The following is a 17,102-nucleotide window of genomic DNA, read 5'->3' on the forward strand; positions in this document are numbered from 1 at the left end:
AAAACGTTGCATCCAAATGCAAGGGAGAAAGGCATTAGCAACAGATTAATAAGTTGAGGACAGATTAGTGCAAAAATCTCATGCGACACATACTGTTAGAAATTTAAGTCGTTCAAAATAAAATAAACAACTCTTGAATGGTCAAATATTGAAAGGTTATATTTTTCAAAATTCTAACTACCCTAGTATTAAATATTGAAAGGTTGTTTCTTTTCAAAATTCTAACTAAATTTGGAAAGGTTATTTCCTTTCAAAAAATGGATGTTTTCTTTCAACATTCTAACCAAAATTTTGAAATGTTATTTCCTTTCAAAATTTCTATCTACCTTATCTATATATATCCAGACAATTCTAAAAATTAGAGACAAGTATAATACATTTAAAACAAGAAATTTGGGCTCTGTCGAAGAAGATCAAAACTTTTTCTATTATTTCAAAACTTGATTTCTTCATTTTTTACTAACTGCAGAAATTAAAAAGAGCTTGTGACATCCACTAAAACAATTTAATAAATCCTCACAGCAAACTCAAAGTGAATGGGGGACAAATTTCGCTTTTAGAAAAGCGATTTTTATTGTGTTTCAAACCTTCCACAACTTGAAGATTTTTTTCAGAATTTTCTTTTTTGTTATTGTTGTTGTTTTATTTTAAATTTTTTACTTATTTTCCATAGTTGTTATTGTTATAATATCCCCAATTAACACAAGCTTATATATATATATGCAATTAATGCTGGCCATAATTAAACTGATGAAAGGGGTGGTGAAGTGTAGGTTCCACTCGTCAAGCCCGTAGCGATATACTTGTAAGCAGCCTCAGTTAAGTGGATTCCGTCCCAATTGGCATAGGTTGAGGGGCTTTTACATGCGATGGAGCCAGTGTGACCACACCTTGCTGAATTGTTGAAGTTGTAAAGCCCGCCTCCTCCACAACAGGCCCTCGTAGCTCCATGCAAAAACCCTGCATATATAATATTCACACACACACACACACATATATAAATTCATCAGTCTCCTATATAATCCATGTTAGAATTTCGAATCGAAAACAAACTTCGGTCAAACCATCATACACAAATGAATATAAAAGATTTACGTAAAAAAACTCAAATAAGGAGAAACTATAGACAAAAAGAATAAGATATCACTTTGATGACATTGGTATTATAGTAGTGATATATCTACTACTAATTCTAGAGTTTTAGGAACATATTTATAAATCTATCACTTATTTATAGACATACACAAAAAAAATAATTTAAGCAAATATCTATATTCTAATCAGAAAATGAGCCATAAAAAATATAAATTTTCACCTGTAAATGTATCCCAATCAAAGTTAAATTTGGTGTGTCAATCGTAGTTAAATTTAAAATCTTAATCACGATCAGATTAGAAGTCCCAATCACAGACGAATTTGAATTTTGGGTCATAATTATCACAATCTTCACCTTGACACAAAATTTAAATATAAAATTATTCATAATTCTTTTTTCTAGCAAAATCATAAAAAACTAATTTCCTTAATAAATACCAACTAAGTCCACACAACGGAGAATATCAACCAAATCCACACAATGCTCACTCCAATGGATATCTTTAGTCATACTTAAAGTATAGACAACAAGATCTACCTTAACATACCTTTGAGAGAGTTTTTGTTTATACATGCGCATGTACATATAAATTCATCAGTCTGCTATATATTCCACATGGTATCACCTCATCAATATGTACTACTTCTAAACTCATCATCTCCAACTATATGTAAGAGGGTGTCGTATTGCGTCAATATAATGTTTAGCAAGATTTTTGGAGTGTGTTTTATTTCACCTAGACTTTTAGGAAAGAGTAAGACTTGAGATTGAGTGAAGAAAAAAAAAAGAAAAAAGATTTGAGATTGAGCCAAAAACAAAAACTTGAGACTATTATTATTTTTCTAAAAAAATAAGAATTTTTACATAATAAAATTCAAAAATAATTACATGCAATACTCCTGAGCTTCAAAATAATTGTTAGGACTACCCCTTACCTTTGAGAAAATACAATAAGTGTGTCTAAGATTAAAAGTCATTGCAATTCCCCCATGTCATTAATAAACCCCAATCAAATATTTTTAAATGACCAAAATGCACTTATATTGAAAAAAATGTTTCTCTCTCTGTGGCAATTAGATTGTGCTCGTCGCCATTAGTTGTCGTCAGTTATGCTCTCTTCCAACATGCTCTTCTTTTTCTTCTTTTTTTTCTCTTGCAACCCAACCAACTTTGCTCTCACCACTGCCTATGCAACGACTGCCACCATGTCTATCACTACTAACTATTTTTGTTATCTTCCAACATGAGGTAACTCTTTTTCTTCTTCATATCTCTCTCTCTCTCTCTCTCTCTCTCTCTCTCTCTACGTTTCAAAGGGTTCAAAATCCTACAAACTCATTTGGGTGAGGATTCAATCAACCCTTTACATTTGAGTTAGATTCAAACCCAGATGAACCCCCGTCTATGTGTGTGTATGTGTTTTAGAGGGTTCAAACTTCAAAACCCTCTACATCTAGGTTTAAATCAAATCTATATGCACAGGTAAGGTTTTATCAAATCCTTTGTGAACTCATTTGGATTCAAATGTAGAGGTCTCATCTGGCCAAATAAACCCCCACCCCTCACACACACACACACATCTTTGAACTTGGATTTAGTTCAAAATGAACTTCTTGAACCAAGATATGGGTTCGTTGTTCATCTCAAATCTAGATCTACGTTCAAGATGCATTTGGGTGATGAACCCATTTGGTTCATTGACGATGTATAAATAACCTACATCATGCTGGCATTGAACCCATCTAGGTTCATCACATGCCAACAAAGAAGTTGTAATACCCCATGTTTGTATGAGGTTGCCACATAATTTAGGCAAGTTTAGAATACCAAAAAATTGGTTTAATAGCAACTATAACTACCGAATCGACTGCAAGGAATGTCTTGTGGTGAAATTGTCTAAGGAAAATGATAGGATCTCGACGAGCGTTTCGAGATAGGATTTATAGTATCGAAAGAAATTAGATTGGGAACAGTTTTCAGTATAGCTAAAATGCAACTGCTATTTAGGCTGAAAAATCAAATTGTCGTGGGGGATGTCCGGGAAGTCAACGAAAGCCTAAGGGGGCTGCAGGTTTTCGTAATGAGCAATTCTTCAGTGGTTTCAGGATGAAACGATAGCCTGGTGAGGATACTAGGGCAGAATCGTCATTATCAAGTAATCTTGAATTATTAATTTTGCAGTTTCGATATTGAAATGCAAATTAATTTGATGTTTGAGGATATAAAGGTAATTAGAAAATTATTTAAGTGAAATAGAAGTGAATTTTTGGAATTTAAATGTATAATTTTTATTATTATAATATAATATAGAATTATATATATATGTATATAGGCGTGTTGTGTGTGTGCGTGAGTAATGGAAGCCATCTGCAACTCCATACTTCATGCCATTCCTTGCAAGACTTAAAGGGATTTACACGCAAATCCCATACACTGCAAGATTAAAGCCACGCCTCTACAATTTCCATGCTCTACAAACGTGTGGCTACAATTTGAGTGTGCTATACGCAAGCAGGTAGGGGCATGGCAGTGAGGGAGCAGCTCGGAGCTTATAAATAGCAGCAAGGAGAAGTGATGGAAGCAAGGAGCTTGAGAGAGCGCTTGGCCGAGAGAAGCAAGGGAAGAGAGATTGAGAGAGAGAGCTTGGGCTGAGCCAAGGTCGAGAGCAAGAGAGAGAGATCGAGAGAAAGAGATGGAGGCACAGCCATGGCAGCCGCGAAGCTGCTGTTTCAGTAGCCATAGCCACGACCATGGTAGCATCGCGACAAGTAGGGGAGGCCGGTGGAGCAGCGGTGCGGTGGTGCGAGGAAGCTGTAGATGGCCGGGGGCTGGCTCGTTGCGGCTTGAGGTGGCGGCGACAGGTGCTGGTGAGGTTGCGGTCGGGCATGGCTGCCATGGAAATGGGCAGCGAGCAAGGGAGAAGCCATGGTGGCTACCAGTGGCAGGGGCAGCAGCGTGGGGGCAACCAGCGAAGTCGTAGGAGGCCGGCTACGTGGCCAGTGGCAGCAGTAGCGGCGAAGACGGCCGGCGGAGCAGGGGCCATGCGTGTTGTGCGTGCGCGGGAGTTGTAAAGGAAGGAAGAAAAAGAGAAGAGTAGAGAAGGAGGAAGAAGAATAAGAATAAGAGAAAGAAGAAAGAAAAGAAAAAGAAAAAGAAGAAAAGGAAAGAGAAGAAGAAGTAGAGGCGCAGGAGTTACAGGCGGGAGGAAGAAGAAGAGAGGAAGAAGAAGGAGGGAAGAAAAAAAAGAAAAAAAAAATGAAGAAAAGAAAAGAAATGAAGGAAAAATAGAAGAAAATGGAGAAAATTTCTGAAAAGATCCTGAAAAATAGGAAATTGATATTTATTAATATTTCAGAGATTTTGGGCAAGAAAATGGTTCGAGTAAGCATTTCGAGGATATGGCACGCAAATTGAGAAAGTTTGAGAAGCTAAGTTAAGGTAAGTAAAATTCTCTAGAAAATTTCAGAAATTCAGAAATATTATTTTATGAATTGTTATAGTGAAATCTTTGAGAAAATATTTGAGAAATATTTAGTTTGGATTTATTGAGAAAAATAAGAAAAAATAGAGAGAAAAATAAAGAAAATGCAAGAAATTATAAAAAAATAGATTTTAATATTTATTTAATCAAATATGGTGATTAGGATGCTTTGAGGCTTAAATTGAAGTGACTTGTGCAAATTTTGATGTTGGCACACAAATCGAGATGATGCATGAATTTTGAAGCAAGGCACGAATATCGAGATAGTCCGATAAGCTTGAGAAGGTAAGTGGTACTTCCAAACTGGATTTAGCTTTATGAAAAATGCTTGGTTTATAAGTGATTTATGTTTCAAACCCCGATCCTCGGGGATGCTTTCATCATATTGACATACTCTAATATGTATCCATCACGTAGACTGCATACATGACATGCTATGAAATGCATATGTACACGTTGATATCATTGATCACGCGCATTGTGGCCGTAGGGAGTACGAACTGGCACCGCTACTTTACCAAGGGTGCCCCTATACACCCCGACTTCGAAAGAGGTGGCCGTAAAAATGGTGAGTAGCATGAAAGGTACAGTTGACCCTTACGATGAAGTAAAACATTGTATTCATGCACGAAATATGTTTTCTGTACCCTTATTTGGATGATTCATCATCTAACTTGGGCTTTGTCTCTGGATATTCAAACATTCCAGATGAAGATTGTAGTAGATACGAGGATGAATGAGGCATGAAATGGTACTTAGCAATTTGCATGATGAATGAAATGTATGTTATGTAGTCTATGTATTTAAGTTTTGCTACTTTGAAATCTGAACGTTTTAAGGAATGATGATGTATAACCTTAATCAGGATTAATATTAGTTAAGGACTTATGCTTTGTATTAAGTTATGTTGAGGAACGATGATGTAAGAACTTATTAATGTTAAAGTAAGATATCAAGTTTGATCATTTCTTCCGTATTTGATGTATATAATAATTCTCTTTAGAGAAAAATAAATGAGAATTCTATGACAGATTCAAGGAATGATGTGATTTAGTATTAGTTTGAAAGAAAAAAAATTTATTGTTCAGAATTAAAACACGCCAAAAAAGCAAGGCGCCAGCAATGAATCCATCTAGGCTCAAGTTCATCTATGTTCATCACATGCCAACAAAGAAGTCATATATGAGTTCATCAGTGGCGTCGACAATGAACTCATCTAGGCTCAAGTTCATCACAGACATACGGGGATAAAACCAACTGGGTTCATCACTAGCATTAATGATGACTAGTGATGAACCTAGTGGGTTCATTGTTTTATTTTTATTTTTATTTTCTATTTTTTTTAAAGTAGAGAAGAGATGAGAGATAATAAAAGGTAAATTAGTCATTGTATTCTTTTATTTAACAAGAAACATTATTATTATTTCTAAAAAATGAGAGATATTTTTGCATTGAATTTTAAGACGCCAAGACTTGTTGATGTTAGGTTTAGATATCTATTGGTAACAACCATTGCCAGAAAGTAAAACTTAGTTATAAAAATAAATAAATGATAATAAAAGTCAAAATTAAAATTGATTTAGCATGACCTCACGGGTCATGGGGCATTTTTCACAAGAGCACTCGACACTGAACAGTCACCTACTATATCTGTAAACTGTCCCTTTAGCTTACTTGGTCATATAATTAATTTTGGGACCATGTGCGCCTTGATCTTGCCTCCCTTCTTCAAATTCGCTAGTGCTTTTATATGATATGACTATATATGTGTATATATATATATATATCTCTCATTTAAGGATGCGAACCACCCAATATAATGGCACACTATAAGGGATCATTCAATTTTATATGAAGTATAACAATGTCGAGTTTTTTTTTTTTTTTTTTTTTTAGCTACAGAGCGTTTAATTAGGTTCTCTTTTACCGACAATTTCCCCAGTCATGAGAGAAAACTTAGTGGGTTGGACCAATAAAATGATTTGTCTACTTAAACATATTTGTATTTTATTTTGCACGATAAAGATTGAAGAAATTGATTGTAAGAAAACTGACCGTGGTGCCCTGGCGAGTGAAATATTCGCTTTGCAGCCCCGTAATTGTCAGCGTAGATGATCTTTGCTTGTGGGTATTTTTGTCTGAGTTTCTCCAGAGCAAGCTTCAGCTGGGAATTGTGATACTTTGAGAAAGCATTGTATACCTTCAAACATCCATTCTGATCATAGTCTGTTTTGTTAGGGCTCTTGAACAAGGTCAGGTACACAGCCGAGCAGCCGATCGGCAAATTTCCTGGCACCACCAGGTCCACCGCACCTTCCTCTATCAACATCTAAAACGGAACATCGAAGTAATACTGTTTAGTTGCAAGTAACTTCGCTTTTAAAACACAGCTGAAATTCCAAAAAAATAAATAATAATAATAATAATAATAATAATAATAATAAGATACTTCAATGATTGATTTAACTTACTGTGGTGGCTTCAACAATTGTTTTGACAACTAAAGCTACCATTGCTCGCATGTCATTAATGCTTGCACCAACGAAAAAGGGATAGTTATAATCATTCCCACCAATTTCTCCCATTAGAAATAGGGCTCTCTTGAAGTAATTGTTACACCCTGAGAAAATAGAAGCATGCTGAGTACGAGCTAGCTAGGTTCATTTGATTAGATCATCATTATCACAAGTCTTAATTTTATCAGATAGAATGGCCTCATAAATTTTAACTCTTTGGAGAATCTATGTTAAAAAAAATATGATAATTTTGACCTGATTGTCAGCTATTTAACATGCCCGTCTCATTTGTTCGAGTTTACCGATACCCAATTGTTATAAAAATTTAAAAGAGTGAGCAGAGTTTTGAATGCATGTAATAAATCGCCATGCTTTTAACCAGTGGTGGATCCAGGGAGGAGCTGGCATGGGCTGCCCGTTCCAGCCTCAACCAAAACATTTATATATGCAGCCCATGCTAGTCTCAACCAAAACATTTATGTATACACACACACACACACACACACACACTTCCTGAAATTGAAGCTCCGGCCCTCCTCTTGGATACCCCCTAGATCCGCCCCTGCTTAAAACTAATCCATTTTTGTGAAATATTATTGATTAGATTAAAAACAAATACAGCCCACCCCTAGAATAATATGTCGGGAATCGGAGAAGCGGAAACTACTCCGTATCGTTACCTTCTTTAGTAGTATTGCAAAGAGTGGACTTGAACTTCTTGAACCAGCCAAGCTGAACACTTAGAGAATCATTGGTCCATAGAATTTGCCCGACGCCTTTGTCAATGAAGAACTTTGCATCAAGTGCAGTGGCGCCAGCAACCGCAAAGTTCACCCCATGCTTGGGAGTTTGGCCTTCGGCCAGTGAAAGATAGGGTGGCACAAAAGGCAAACCATACGCCTCAGCTGCATTTTATCAATGCCAACTCAACGTTAGAAATTAAGTTTCATGCACATAGCTAATAAGGTGATAAGTATGTCCACCAATCTCTGTTTTTCTGCTAATATGGTCTTTATTCAACTCTGCTAAAAAAAAAAAAAAAAAAGGTTTATGACAACCGTACCAATAAAATCGATCACGAGCCGCCCGTCAGAGCACCGCCCGGTAGGGTGTCCAAAGAATGTCTCGCCGTAGGGGAGTTTTCCAATGACCGGGAATGCAAGGGCACCGGAGCGAAGGAAGTTTCCGGTGTCAGCAAGAGAGTCCCCAAAACTGTAAATAGAATCATACTTCACAATATTGCTTGTTGAAGCAGCCCTGACGAAACAGAAGACAAGAAAGAAGAGAAACGTCATGGTGAAGGTGTTGGAGAAAGGAAACAGAGAAAGAAACTGCAGATAAATGGAGTTGTAGATTGATGGTTTTGAGATGAAGAGATTGGGCTGTGGGCAGGCTTTGGCTTTGGGCAGTTGGGAACTTAAATGCACACCTTCCCAACTGAATTTGCAGCGGTTTTGATTATTTGAGGTGTTGGGATAGTTTAGCTCTCATTTATAAGGAATTTGAGAAAATAAAATTAATAGAAATGTTATTTGAATATTTAAAAGTAACATTTGATAGGACACTTTTATATTATTGTATTATACACTAATATTAATTAGACACATAATATAATATACTAATACATAAATGTTATATCAAGTGTCAATTTTGAATGTCAAAAATTGACCTAATTTCAGTTTGGTTTTTGGATTGACCTAATTTCAAAAATTGAACGAATTGAACATCACCTACTAATCAAATTAAATTGACCAAACTTTCTTGTGACTGAACAAATTGAATTGACCAAAGAAAATTTCGAGTATTGGTTGATTAATCGAAAAATCGAACTTTAAAAATGATATATATTTTTATTTTTTTAACTTGATCAATCTAAATAGAAACATGTTTAGTCAAAAACAATTCAAAACAAAAAAAGAAAGTACTAAACAAATTATATTATAACATTTAACACAAAACTGAGTTAAAAACGATAGTGTTTAATTTATTAGATTTTGGCTGGTTCAATTAGTTTGATTGATTCAGTTAATTTGATCATTTTATCAAACTAACCCAACCAACTGAATAACACAATCAAACTAGCGGTACTTAAAAATTAATTGAATTGAATTGATTAGTGAGCTTTTAAAACACAAGAGCGTTTTGTCTAACGTTTTAGAAAAATAGATTTATAATTTTGCTTTTAAAGTCTACCTACTTCTTTATAGGATTTTAAATTTTAGTTTACAATTTTAATTTTTATATGAAAAAGATTATTTAATAGGGTTATTAATCATCCAAAAAAATTACGAGTGATGAGTGGTGGGGCCATCTTCTCTGGCACTCAACAACCCCTCTTTATCTCTCCATTTTTCTTTTTGCTTACTACCATTATATATATATATATTTATATATCCACAAACCCTAATAAGTGCTTGGGTTTTGATGGATAGAGAAGAGTAAAAGTTCGATTTATTTAAACTAATTGAATCAAACTAACTAAACTAGTCAGGTCAGTTCGATTTTTTTGTTGCATCAATTCAATTCAATTATTTTTCTCAAAAGTTTGATTTTCAATTTTTTGTTTAAAATAATCGAACCGACCAAAACAACATTATTATGGATGCAGTATAAAAAAAAAACACACAGAAATGACAGAATGGAAAAAAGACTGAACCGCCTTAGCCTCCACTTGACTGTTTCCCTTCCTCTTCATCTCCAACTCTTCAGTGACCCATTGCTCCCTCTTATGCCAATGCCAATGCCAACACCGACACCAACTCTATAATCATTAGATTCGTCTTGCCTTAGTAATTCACATACCCAAAAATTAAAATGATCACCTAACTCACATTCGATTTCCAAAAATTGGTATATGTTTTAAAAAAAATTCTGAGCTATTCCTGAATCTCAATAAACCAAATTAATTGCCCATCAAATTAGAAAGCCAATTAGGGCATTACATGGGGGCAAATCCAAACTTGAGGACAGAGGAGGAAAACAACGAAAAGTACAAAAGGAGGGGGACAAAATGGATGAAGGGGAGGAGGGAGTTTCAGGGTCATCGTCGGAGACTGCTGACATCAACGGCGAAGGTGAAGGTTAAGGTGAAGTTGAGGGGTGCAGACTGAAGTGGCACCAAAACAACAGAGGTGATGAAGAAGAAACTAGATCGGACTGAAAGTAAGCCATGGTGGCAAAGAGTCTATGTAACTAGGGTTTCTTTTCCTTGAGACACTTTCAAAAATGAGAATTGCAGTGTATGTTGTTATTTTTAGTGATGGCTATGGATGCCATATCTTATAGTAGTAGCTAAAATTCTCATCCCATAGAAAAAATTTAGGTATAAAAACATATTCATGAAAAGAGTACATTTGTGTAAAATACTCAATTTTACCCTTTTGTTAAATTTAATTTTTGTCTAAACTTTATTTTAAAAGTATAAAAAATAGACCACAACTATCAAATGTTACCTAATAAATTTTTATTTATAATATTTTATTTCTATTAACACGTATATAACACAAACCACACTTTTAGTTAAAAAAAAAAAATAGAGATAAAATAAATTTTTAAAATATATTTTTTATTTTTTATTTAAAAAAAATAGAGATAAAACTTAATCACCGAGATTCAATTTTATGACCTTACAAGTATAAAATATTTAATTTTACTACTTACTAAATTTAACATTCATTTAGACCACAATTACCAATTGTCACCTAATAAATATTTATGTAAAATATATTTTTTTTATTTATGCACAGAACACACTTCTAGTTATTATGTAAACGAAGAAAGTATTTTATTGTTATGAAATCATATCAATAAAATAAATTCTCAAAATACCCTTTATTTTTTTATTCAAAAATAAAAATAAAACTTAATCACCAGCATTTGATCTCATGAAGTATAAAATATTTAATTTTATCATTTTGCTACATTTCACATTTATCTAAATTTTGTTTTAAAAAAATATAAAAAGTAGACCATAACTACCAATTGTCACCTAATAAATTTTTATTTAAAATATTTTAATTTTTTATTTGTGTGTGGCCATATTCCTTGTTATTATATAAGTAAATACTAAGTTTTTGTGTTATGAAATCTTATCAATAAAATGTTTTCCTAAAATACCTTTATGCATCTTCTTTAAAAAAAATAAAAATTAAGTACAATAGCAAGATTTAAACTCGTGATATTTAAATAATACTTAATTTCTAAAGCAACATTACCACTCCACTAAAAATCATTTATTTAATTTTTTTAAATTAAAATTTAAACAGTTATTGTCAAATATCACTCGATGAACTTTCACTTAAAATTTTTTGTTGCATGTGTGTACCACAGGCCACTCTCTAGTATATTATAATTCATAGATTTTAAACAAATCTCAATTAAATATATTTTTACAAACTTAAACTTAATAATATAATTATAGTCTCTGTCTCTTGCTCTCGCTGCTAACAGACTAAGGTGGTGTTTTTTATTACTTAGGCTACCTGATTTGTTGTGTGCGATTTTGCGCACCTGCTTTAACGCAGGTGCACATCACCCACATCCAATTGGGGGCAAATTGGACAATTTGTCCCCCAACTGGACGGGCAAATTGGACATTCTTGGGGGGCAAATTGGGCAATTTGCCCCCCAATTGGACGTGGGTGATGCGCACCTGCGTTAAAGCCGGTGCACATAATCGCACTCTGATTTGTTTGCCGAAAGTGTTTTCTTGAAGGAATACAATTTTCAAAAAAGAATTTTTTTCAAATTTTTTTCTATTATTTGGCTGTAACTTAAAATTTTGTTAGAAGAACATTTATAATGTTTAGCGTTTGTTGTGACTGAACACACACGTTTGTTGTGACTGAATGCACACACACAAATACATATAGAGATCAAATCAAGAAAATGTTAAAAGAAATTCACGCTACATATATATGGCGATGTAGACGGCAACAACAAGATGAACCACGAGTCAAAGTAGGTGTATGGCGATGTTGAGTTAAGATTTTGAAATATAGCCTCCCCTTTTGCATATTTGCATATGGGAATTCATTTTCCCCAAATTACCCACTTGAAGTGGATGGTTTTCTGTTAATTGAAAATATTTTCAGTTGACTTATGTGTTTTCCTTCTCCCAAACACTGAAAAATAAAGGAAGTGTTTTCCCCCAGACAAACATAGCATTAGTGTATTAGAAAAACCTTAGGTTGAGTTTTCTTTACTGTTTTCAAGTCATTTTTAGTTTTTAATTTTCTAAAATAATGAAAACACGTTCTCTTTGTTGTTTTTAAAAATGTATTTTTGAAAACAAAAAAAAAATTGTAAAAAAAACTAAAAACAACAAAAAGTTGTTTTGAGTGTTTTCATCCAAAACAAACTCAAAACTCAAAACATATTTATTTATTTATTTATTCATATTTTATTATTATAATGGAAAAAAATATTATAAAATTTATTAACTTTAAAATGTATATATATTTTTAATAATATATTAACATTAAATATTTATAATTTACTTAATAATTAAATTTATTGAATAAAATATCATTAAAAAAATATTTTCAAAATTTCAAAGAGAATGGGTTTTCTAATTTTCTATTTTGAAATATAATTTTTCAAAATGACAAAAAGAACGCGTTTTTAATTTTCTAAAAACAGACTAGCAAAACAGAAAACTGAAAATGAATTCAAAACTCAAAACTGAAAATTGAAAAGCAAAGAGAACACACCCTTAATTTTTTACTTGCATTAATGTAGTTTTAAAATATAAATATAAATTTATTAAAATAAAACATATCAACTATATAAATATCTATCAAGTACTCATTACGTCAAGAAAGGTAATGGTCGTTCTTGCGTTGTGCCAGTGCTCATACTCTCGATTACGTTAGTGGAGATAAATTATAAGTTGAACTTTTGACCTTTACACAGGGCGAGGATCGAATTCGCAACCTACCAGATTGACATTGATATATTACTCATTTAACCACTCCAGCAATAGTTGACAATCAAGTAGTCATTACTTGGCAAGTATGAAAATTGATGGTTAGATAAAATACGGGTACAATTATAAGGACAGGACAATAATAAATATGTCAATATAAGAACGGATAGTGATCCCTGCCCATAGTCTGCACATTAATTGCCGTCCCTAATTATTATCTTATTTTTACTACCATTTTAGTTTGCATCAAAAGGTAAAACTTTTCACATAACTTTTATGTTGTCCAAATGTTAATTAATTTGGTTTGGGCGTTAGTTTAACTACTAAATTAATGGACCTTGCTATTTGGATAGAATCGGTCCAGATAGAATTGTCTTTTTTTGTCATTTTAATTATTGATGTTAGGATAATTATGTCATTTAATATTTTATTTACCAACAATACTGATGAGGGAATATTTTACTAAGGGCAAAAATACTATACTACCCTTGGAGATCTCCAATGTGGTGCCGCCACGTGCCGGCCCCAAAAAGTGCCACGTATCACCTATATCTTCATCATTTATCTCATATTTAATTTTGAACAAGGCTGACCCAGTTAATCGAGATTCTCTCCAACGTCCGGTTCAAGACTTATCTTATCCCTTCAATGTGTGCTTTACCCCATCTTTAAATAGATATCGACTTCTACAGGTACGGATCATCTGACTACTGGTTCAATTTTCTATTTTGGGCATATTTCTTCTACTGACTTGAGCGTCGGAGTTCTCCCGGGGGATTACAGCCCCGCCCCTGCAGGTACTTGGTTCGAGGCAGACCTCGGTGATCGGTCCAGTATCATCATTTGGCGCCCACCGTGGGGCCGGTTACTTTATCTGCCCTTATTCGTCGAGTACCTCGGCCGAGCTCAAGTTTCCTCCCGTTATGGCGACAAGAAGAAATCCATCACGAGCTGCTGGGACCCACCCCGTCCCAGATCAGAGTCAAAACCACCCACCTGAGAGCGGCCCCGTAGGGGGTCACCCCCCAAATCCCTCGCCACCTCAGGATCGTGTCGCCCAGCTAGAGGGACAGGTCCAACATCTGACGGAATTGCTCAACACCTTTTTGGCCCAACAGCAGCCCCCGGAGATGAGACCGGTGGAACACTCTAATCATGATAGTCGACATCAGGGGGATCGTCACTCTAGTCATAGAGAATTCCGAGGAGGCGAATCCCCCCGCGCTGGGAAGGAGTCCCATCGGGACGAGAGACGGAGCGGACCCTCTAGGCGAAGCGAGTACGGGAAGCTAGGCTCGGAGGAGGAGGAGGAGTCCTCTGGTCCCGATTATGCCCGGGCTGGAGGGGCTCAGCGAGAAAGACGTTTGCGGCATTTGGAGAGGGAGGTTGCAGAGTTGAGACGGAGGGAAGAAGAGCCACACGACATTGTTTCTAATCAGCCATTAAGTCGGGAGATCATGGCAATTACCCCATCCGAGCGCCTTCGAATCCCAGCTATTAAGCCATATGGAGGCACAACTGACCCCGCTGATCACTTAAATCTCTTCGCCTCTCACATGATGGTCCAGGCGGCACCTGATGCTATGTGGTGCAGAGTCTTCCCAGCCACTTTGGAAGGACATGCACGGTCCTGGTATTCAAGTCTGGCACATCGGTCGATCGCTAACTTCGGACAGCTTCGGAATAGGTTCTTGGCTCACTTCGCTCCCCTAAGGAGGCACCGGAGGTCTACCATGACCCTCGTGAATCTCAAGCAGAACCAAGGAGAATCGTTAACAGATTTTGTGGCCAGGTTTAATATGGAGGCATTGAGCATTGAGAATCTTGATCAGAGTATCGCTATGGTGGCCTTTCAGAATGCCTTGAGGGTTGGCAGGTATGGGATACAAAATGGAACAGTTGAAGCCCGCTCGTGTCCCCTTGATTGGATTCGACGGGGAAGTGGTATATGCGGATGGTGTCTTCCAGCTCTTGTTGACCCTTGGAAAGGGTTCTCGGTTTGCCCAGGTCATGTTAGACATTTTGGTAGCGGATGTCCCCTCGGCCTACAATATGATCCTCGGAAGATCGGGGCTAAATGCTCTGCGGGCTGTGCCGAGTACTTATCACATGGTGCTGAAGTTCCCCACTGCGGCGGGGGTTGGAGAAGTCAGAGGAGACCTAAGGTCTGCCCGGGAATGTTACATGGCATCCATCAGCACAGCTAAGGGTGTTGTGCATGAGCAGTTAGAGCCGCAAGAGGATTCAAGACGGAGACGGAGCCCTACTGTGGGGGGGGTCGGGATTTCCCCTCCCACCACTGTCAGTTTTTTACTAGAAGGTCCAGAAGACCCAAAGACTGCTGAGCCAGTAGACGAGCTTGTAGAGGTACCATTGGACCCGGACAGAGTCGATAGATGCGTAAGGGTGAGCGCCCAATTGAAAGACCCTATTCGGACTCGGATTGTATCCCTTCTTCGCCAATATGCAGATATTTTCGCATGGTCAGTCCACGACATTCCAGGCATAGACCCGGCAGTAATGACGCATCGTTTGGGGGTGAAGCGGGGGTACCGACCTGTCATACAGAAGAAAAGAAATTTCGCCCCAAATAGGGCAAGGGCCATAGAGGCTGAGGTGGAAAAACTAATGGCGGCACGATATATTCGGGAGGTCGATTATCCCGAATGGCTCGCCAATGTGGTTTTGGTTCCTAAGGGGGAAGGGAAGTGGAGGTTGTGTATTGATTTCACTGACCTGAACAAGGCTTGCCCAAAAGATAGTTACCCACTTCCCCGGATCGATGCCCTAATTGATGGCACGGCCGGATGCCACCTCATGAGTTTCCTAGATGCTTTTCAGGGATACCATCAGATCCCGTTGCATAAAGAAGATCAGGAGAAGACAGCATTCGTCACTGATCGGGGTACTTATTGCTATACTGTTATGCCTTTTGGCTTAAAAAATGCAGGGGCTACATACCAACGGCTCGTGAATAGGCTCTTTCAGGACCAATTGGGTCGCAACATGGAAGCCTATGTGGATGATATGCTAGTGAAGAGCCTGCTGGCAGAGGAGCATCCGACAGATTTAGAAGAGTGCTTCAAAACCTTGCGCAGGTTCCAATTGAAACTTAATCCTTCTAAATGCGCTTTTGGTGTCTCTGCAGGAAAGTTCCTTGGGTATATCGTGCATCATCGTGGGATAGAGGTGAATCCTGAGAAGATTAAGGCGATACTAGACATGCCGACCCCGAGAAGTATTAAGGAGGTCCAGCAACTCACTGGAAGGATAGCGGCTCTGGGCAGATTTCTCTCCCGATCGGCAGAAAAGGGCCTCCCTTTTTTCAAAGCCCTATCCAGGACTAAAGATTTTGTCTGGGACGTTGGGTGCCAGGAGGCTTTTAACGAGCTCAAGGAATGTCTAGCCTCACCGCCAGTCCTTACTAAGCCAAAGATGGGTGAGCCGCTATACCTCTACTTGGCCGTGGCAGAAGAGGCAGTGAGCTCGGTACTGGTGCGTGAAGAAAATAAGAGGCAGAGGCCAGTATACTACGCGAGCAAACGATTGTCTGTGGCAGAGGCTCGGTATTCCCCCATGGAGAAATTAGCATTTGCCCTGGTCGTCTCAGCGAGAAAGTTACGACCCTACTTCCAGGCGCATTCTATCATCGTGCTTACTGACCAGCCTCTAAGGCAGATTTTGGGGAAGCCAGAGCTCTCAGGGAGAATGTTGAAGTGGTCAATGGAGTTAACAGCATTCGACATAGAGTATCGACCTCGGTCAGCTATTAAGGCCCAGGCCTTAGCTGATTTTATCGCCGAAGGATTTGGGCTTGGCGGACCTCCAGAAGACAGCCTAGGACCATGGATGTTGGCAGTGGATGGCAGCTCAAACTCTGCAGGCGGAGGAGCTGGGCTAATGATAAAGAGCCCTGAGGGTCAGTCCTGGTTATACGCTCTGCATTTTGAGTTTCGGGCGTCTAACAATGAGGCAGAGTACGAGGCCCTCATAGCCGGGTTGAGGCTCGCCGCGCAGCTTGGGGCGAAGCATCTCAACATACAATCTGATTCTAACCTTGTTGTTCAGCAGGTGAAGGGAGAA

General features: G+C 37.2%; 1 protein-coding gene across 1 annotated transcript; it reads right to left on the reverse strand.

The window, feature by feature from the left end:
- Window positions 1-701: 701 nt before the first annotated feature.
- On the reverse strand, window positions 702-8,482 carry LOC127793867 (GDSL esterase/lipase At5g45910-like). Its single transcript, XM_052324622.1, has 5 exons — window positions 8,157-8,482; window positions 7,774-7,998; window positions 7,049-7,197; window positions 6,633-6,906; window positions 702-960 (listed from the first exon to the last, which is right to left on the reverse strand). Exons 1-5 carry the CDS (start codon window positions 8,386-8,388, stop codon window positions 743-745), a joined length of 1,098 nt encoding a protein of 365 aa, XP_052180582.1. The 5' UTR covers window positions 8,389-8,482; the 3' UTR covers window positions 702-742.
- Window positions 8,483-17,102: the final 8,620 nt, after the last annotated feature.

This window comes from Diospyros lotus, chromosome 2 (genome assembly GCF_014633365.1).
Source record: "Diospyros lotus cultivar Yz01 chromosome 2, ASM1463336v1, whole genome shotgun sequence".
Taxonomy (NCBI): Eukaryota; Viridiplantae; Streptophyta; class Magnoliopsida; order Ericales; family Ebenaceae; genus Diospyros; species Diospyros lotus.

What these genes read in the sequence shown, in the direction of transcription:
- LOC127793867 (XM_052324622.1), bottom strand. Translation starts at nt 8,388, where the DNA reads ATGACGTTTCTCTTCTTTCTTGTCTTCTGTTTCGTCAGGGCTGCTTCA. An exon ending in TTGCAATACTACTAAAGAAG is followed by an intron (nt 7,198 to 7,773) that starts GTAACGATACGG and finishes CTATTTTCTCAG; the next exon opens with GGTGTAACAATTACTTCAAG. An exon ending in TCACTCGCCAGGGCACCACG is followed by an intron (nt 961 to 6,632) that starts GTCAGTTTTCTT and finishes TTATATATGCAG; the next exon opens with GGTTTTTGCATGGAGCTACG.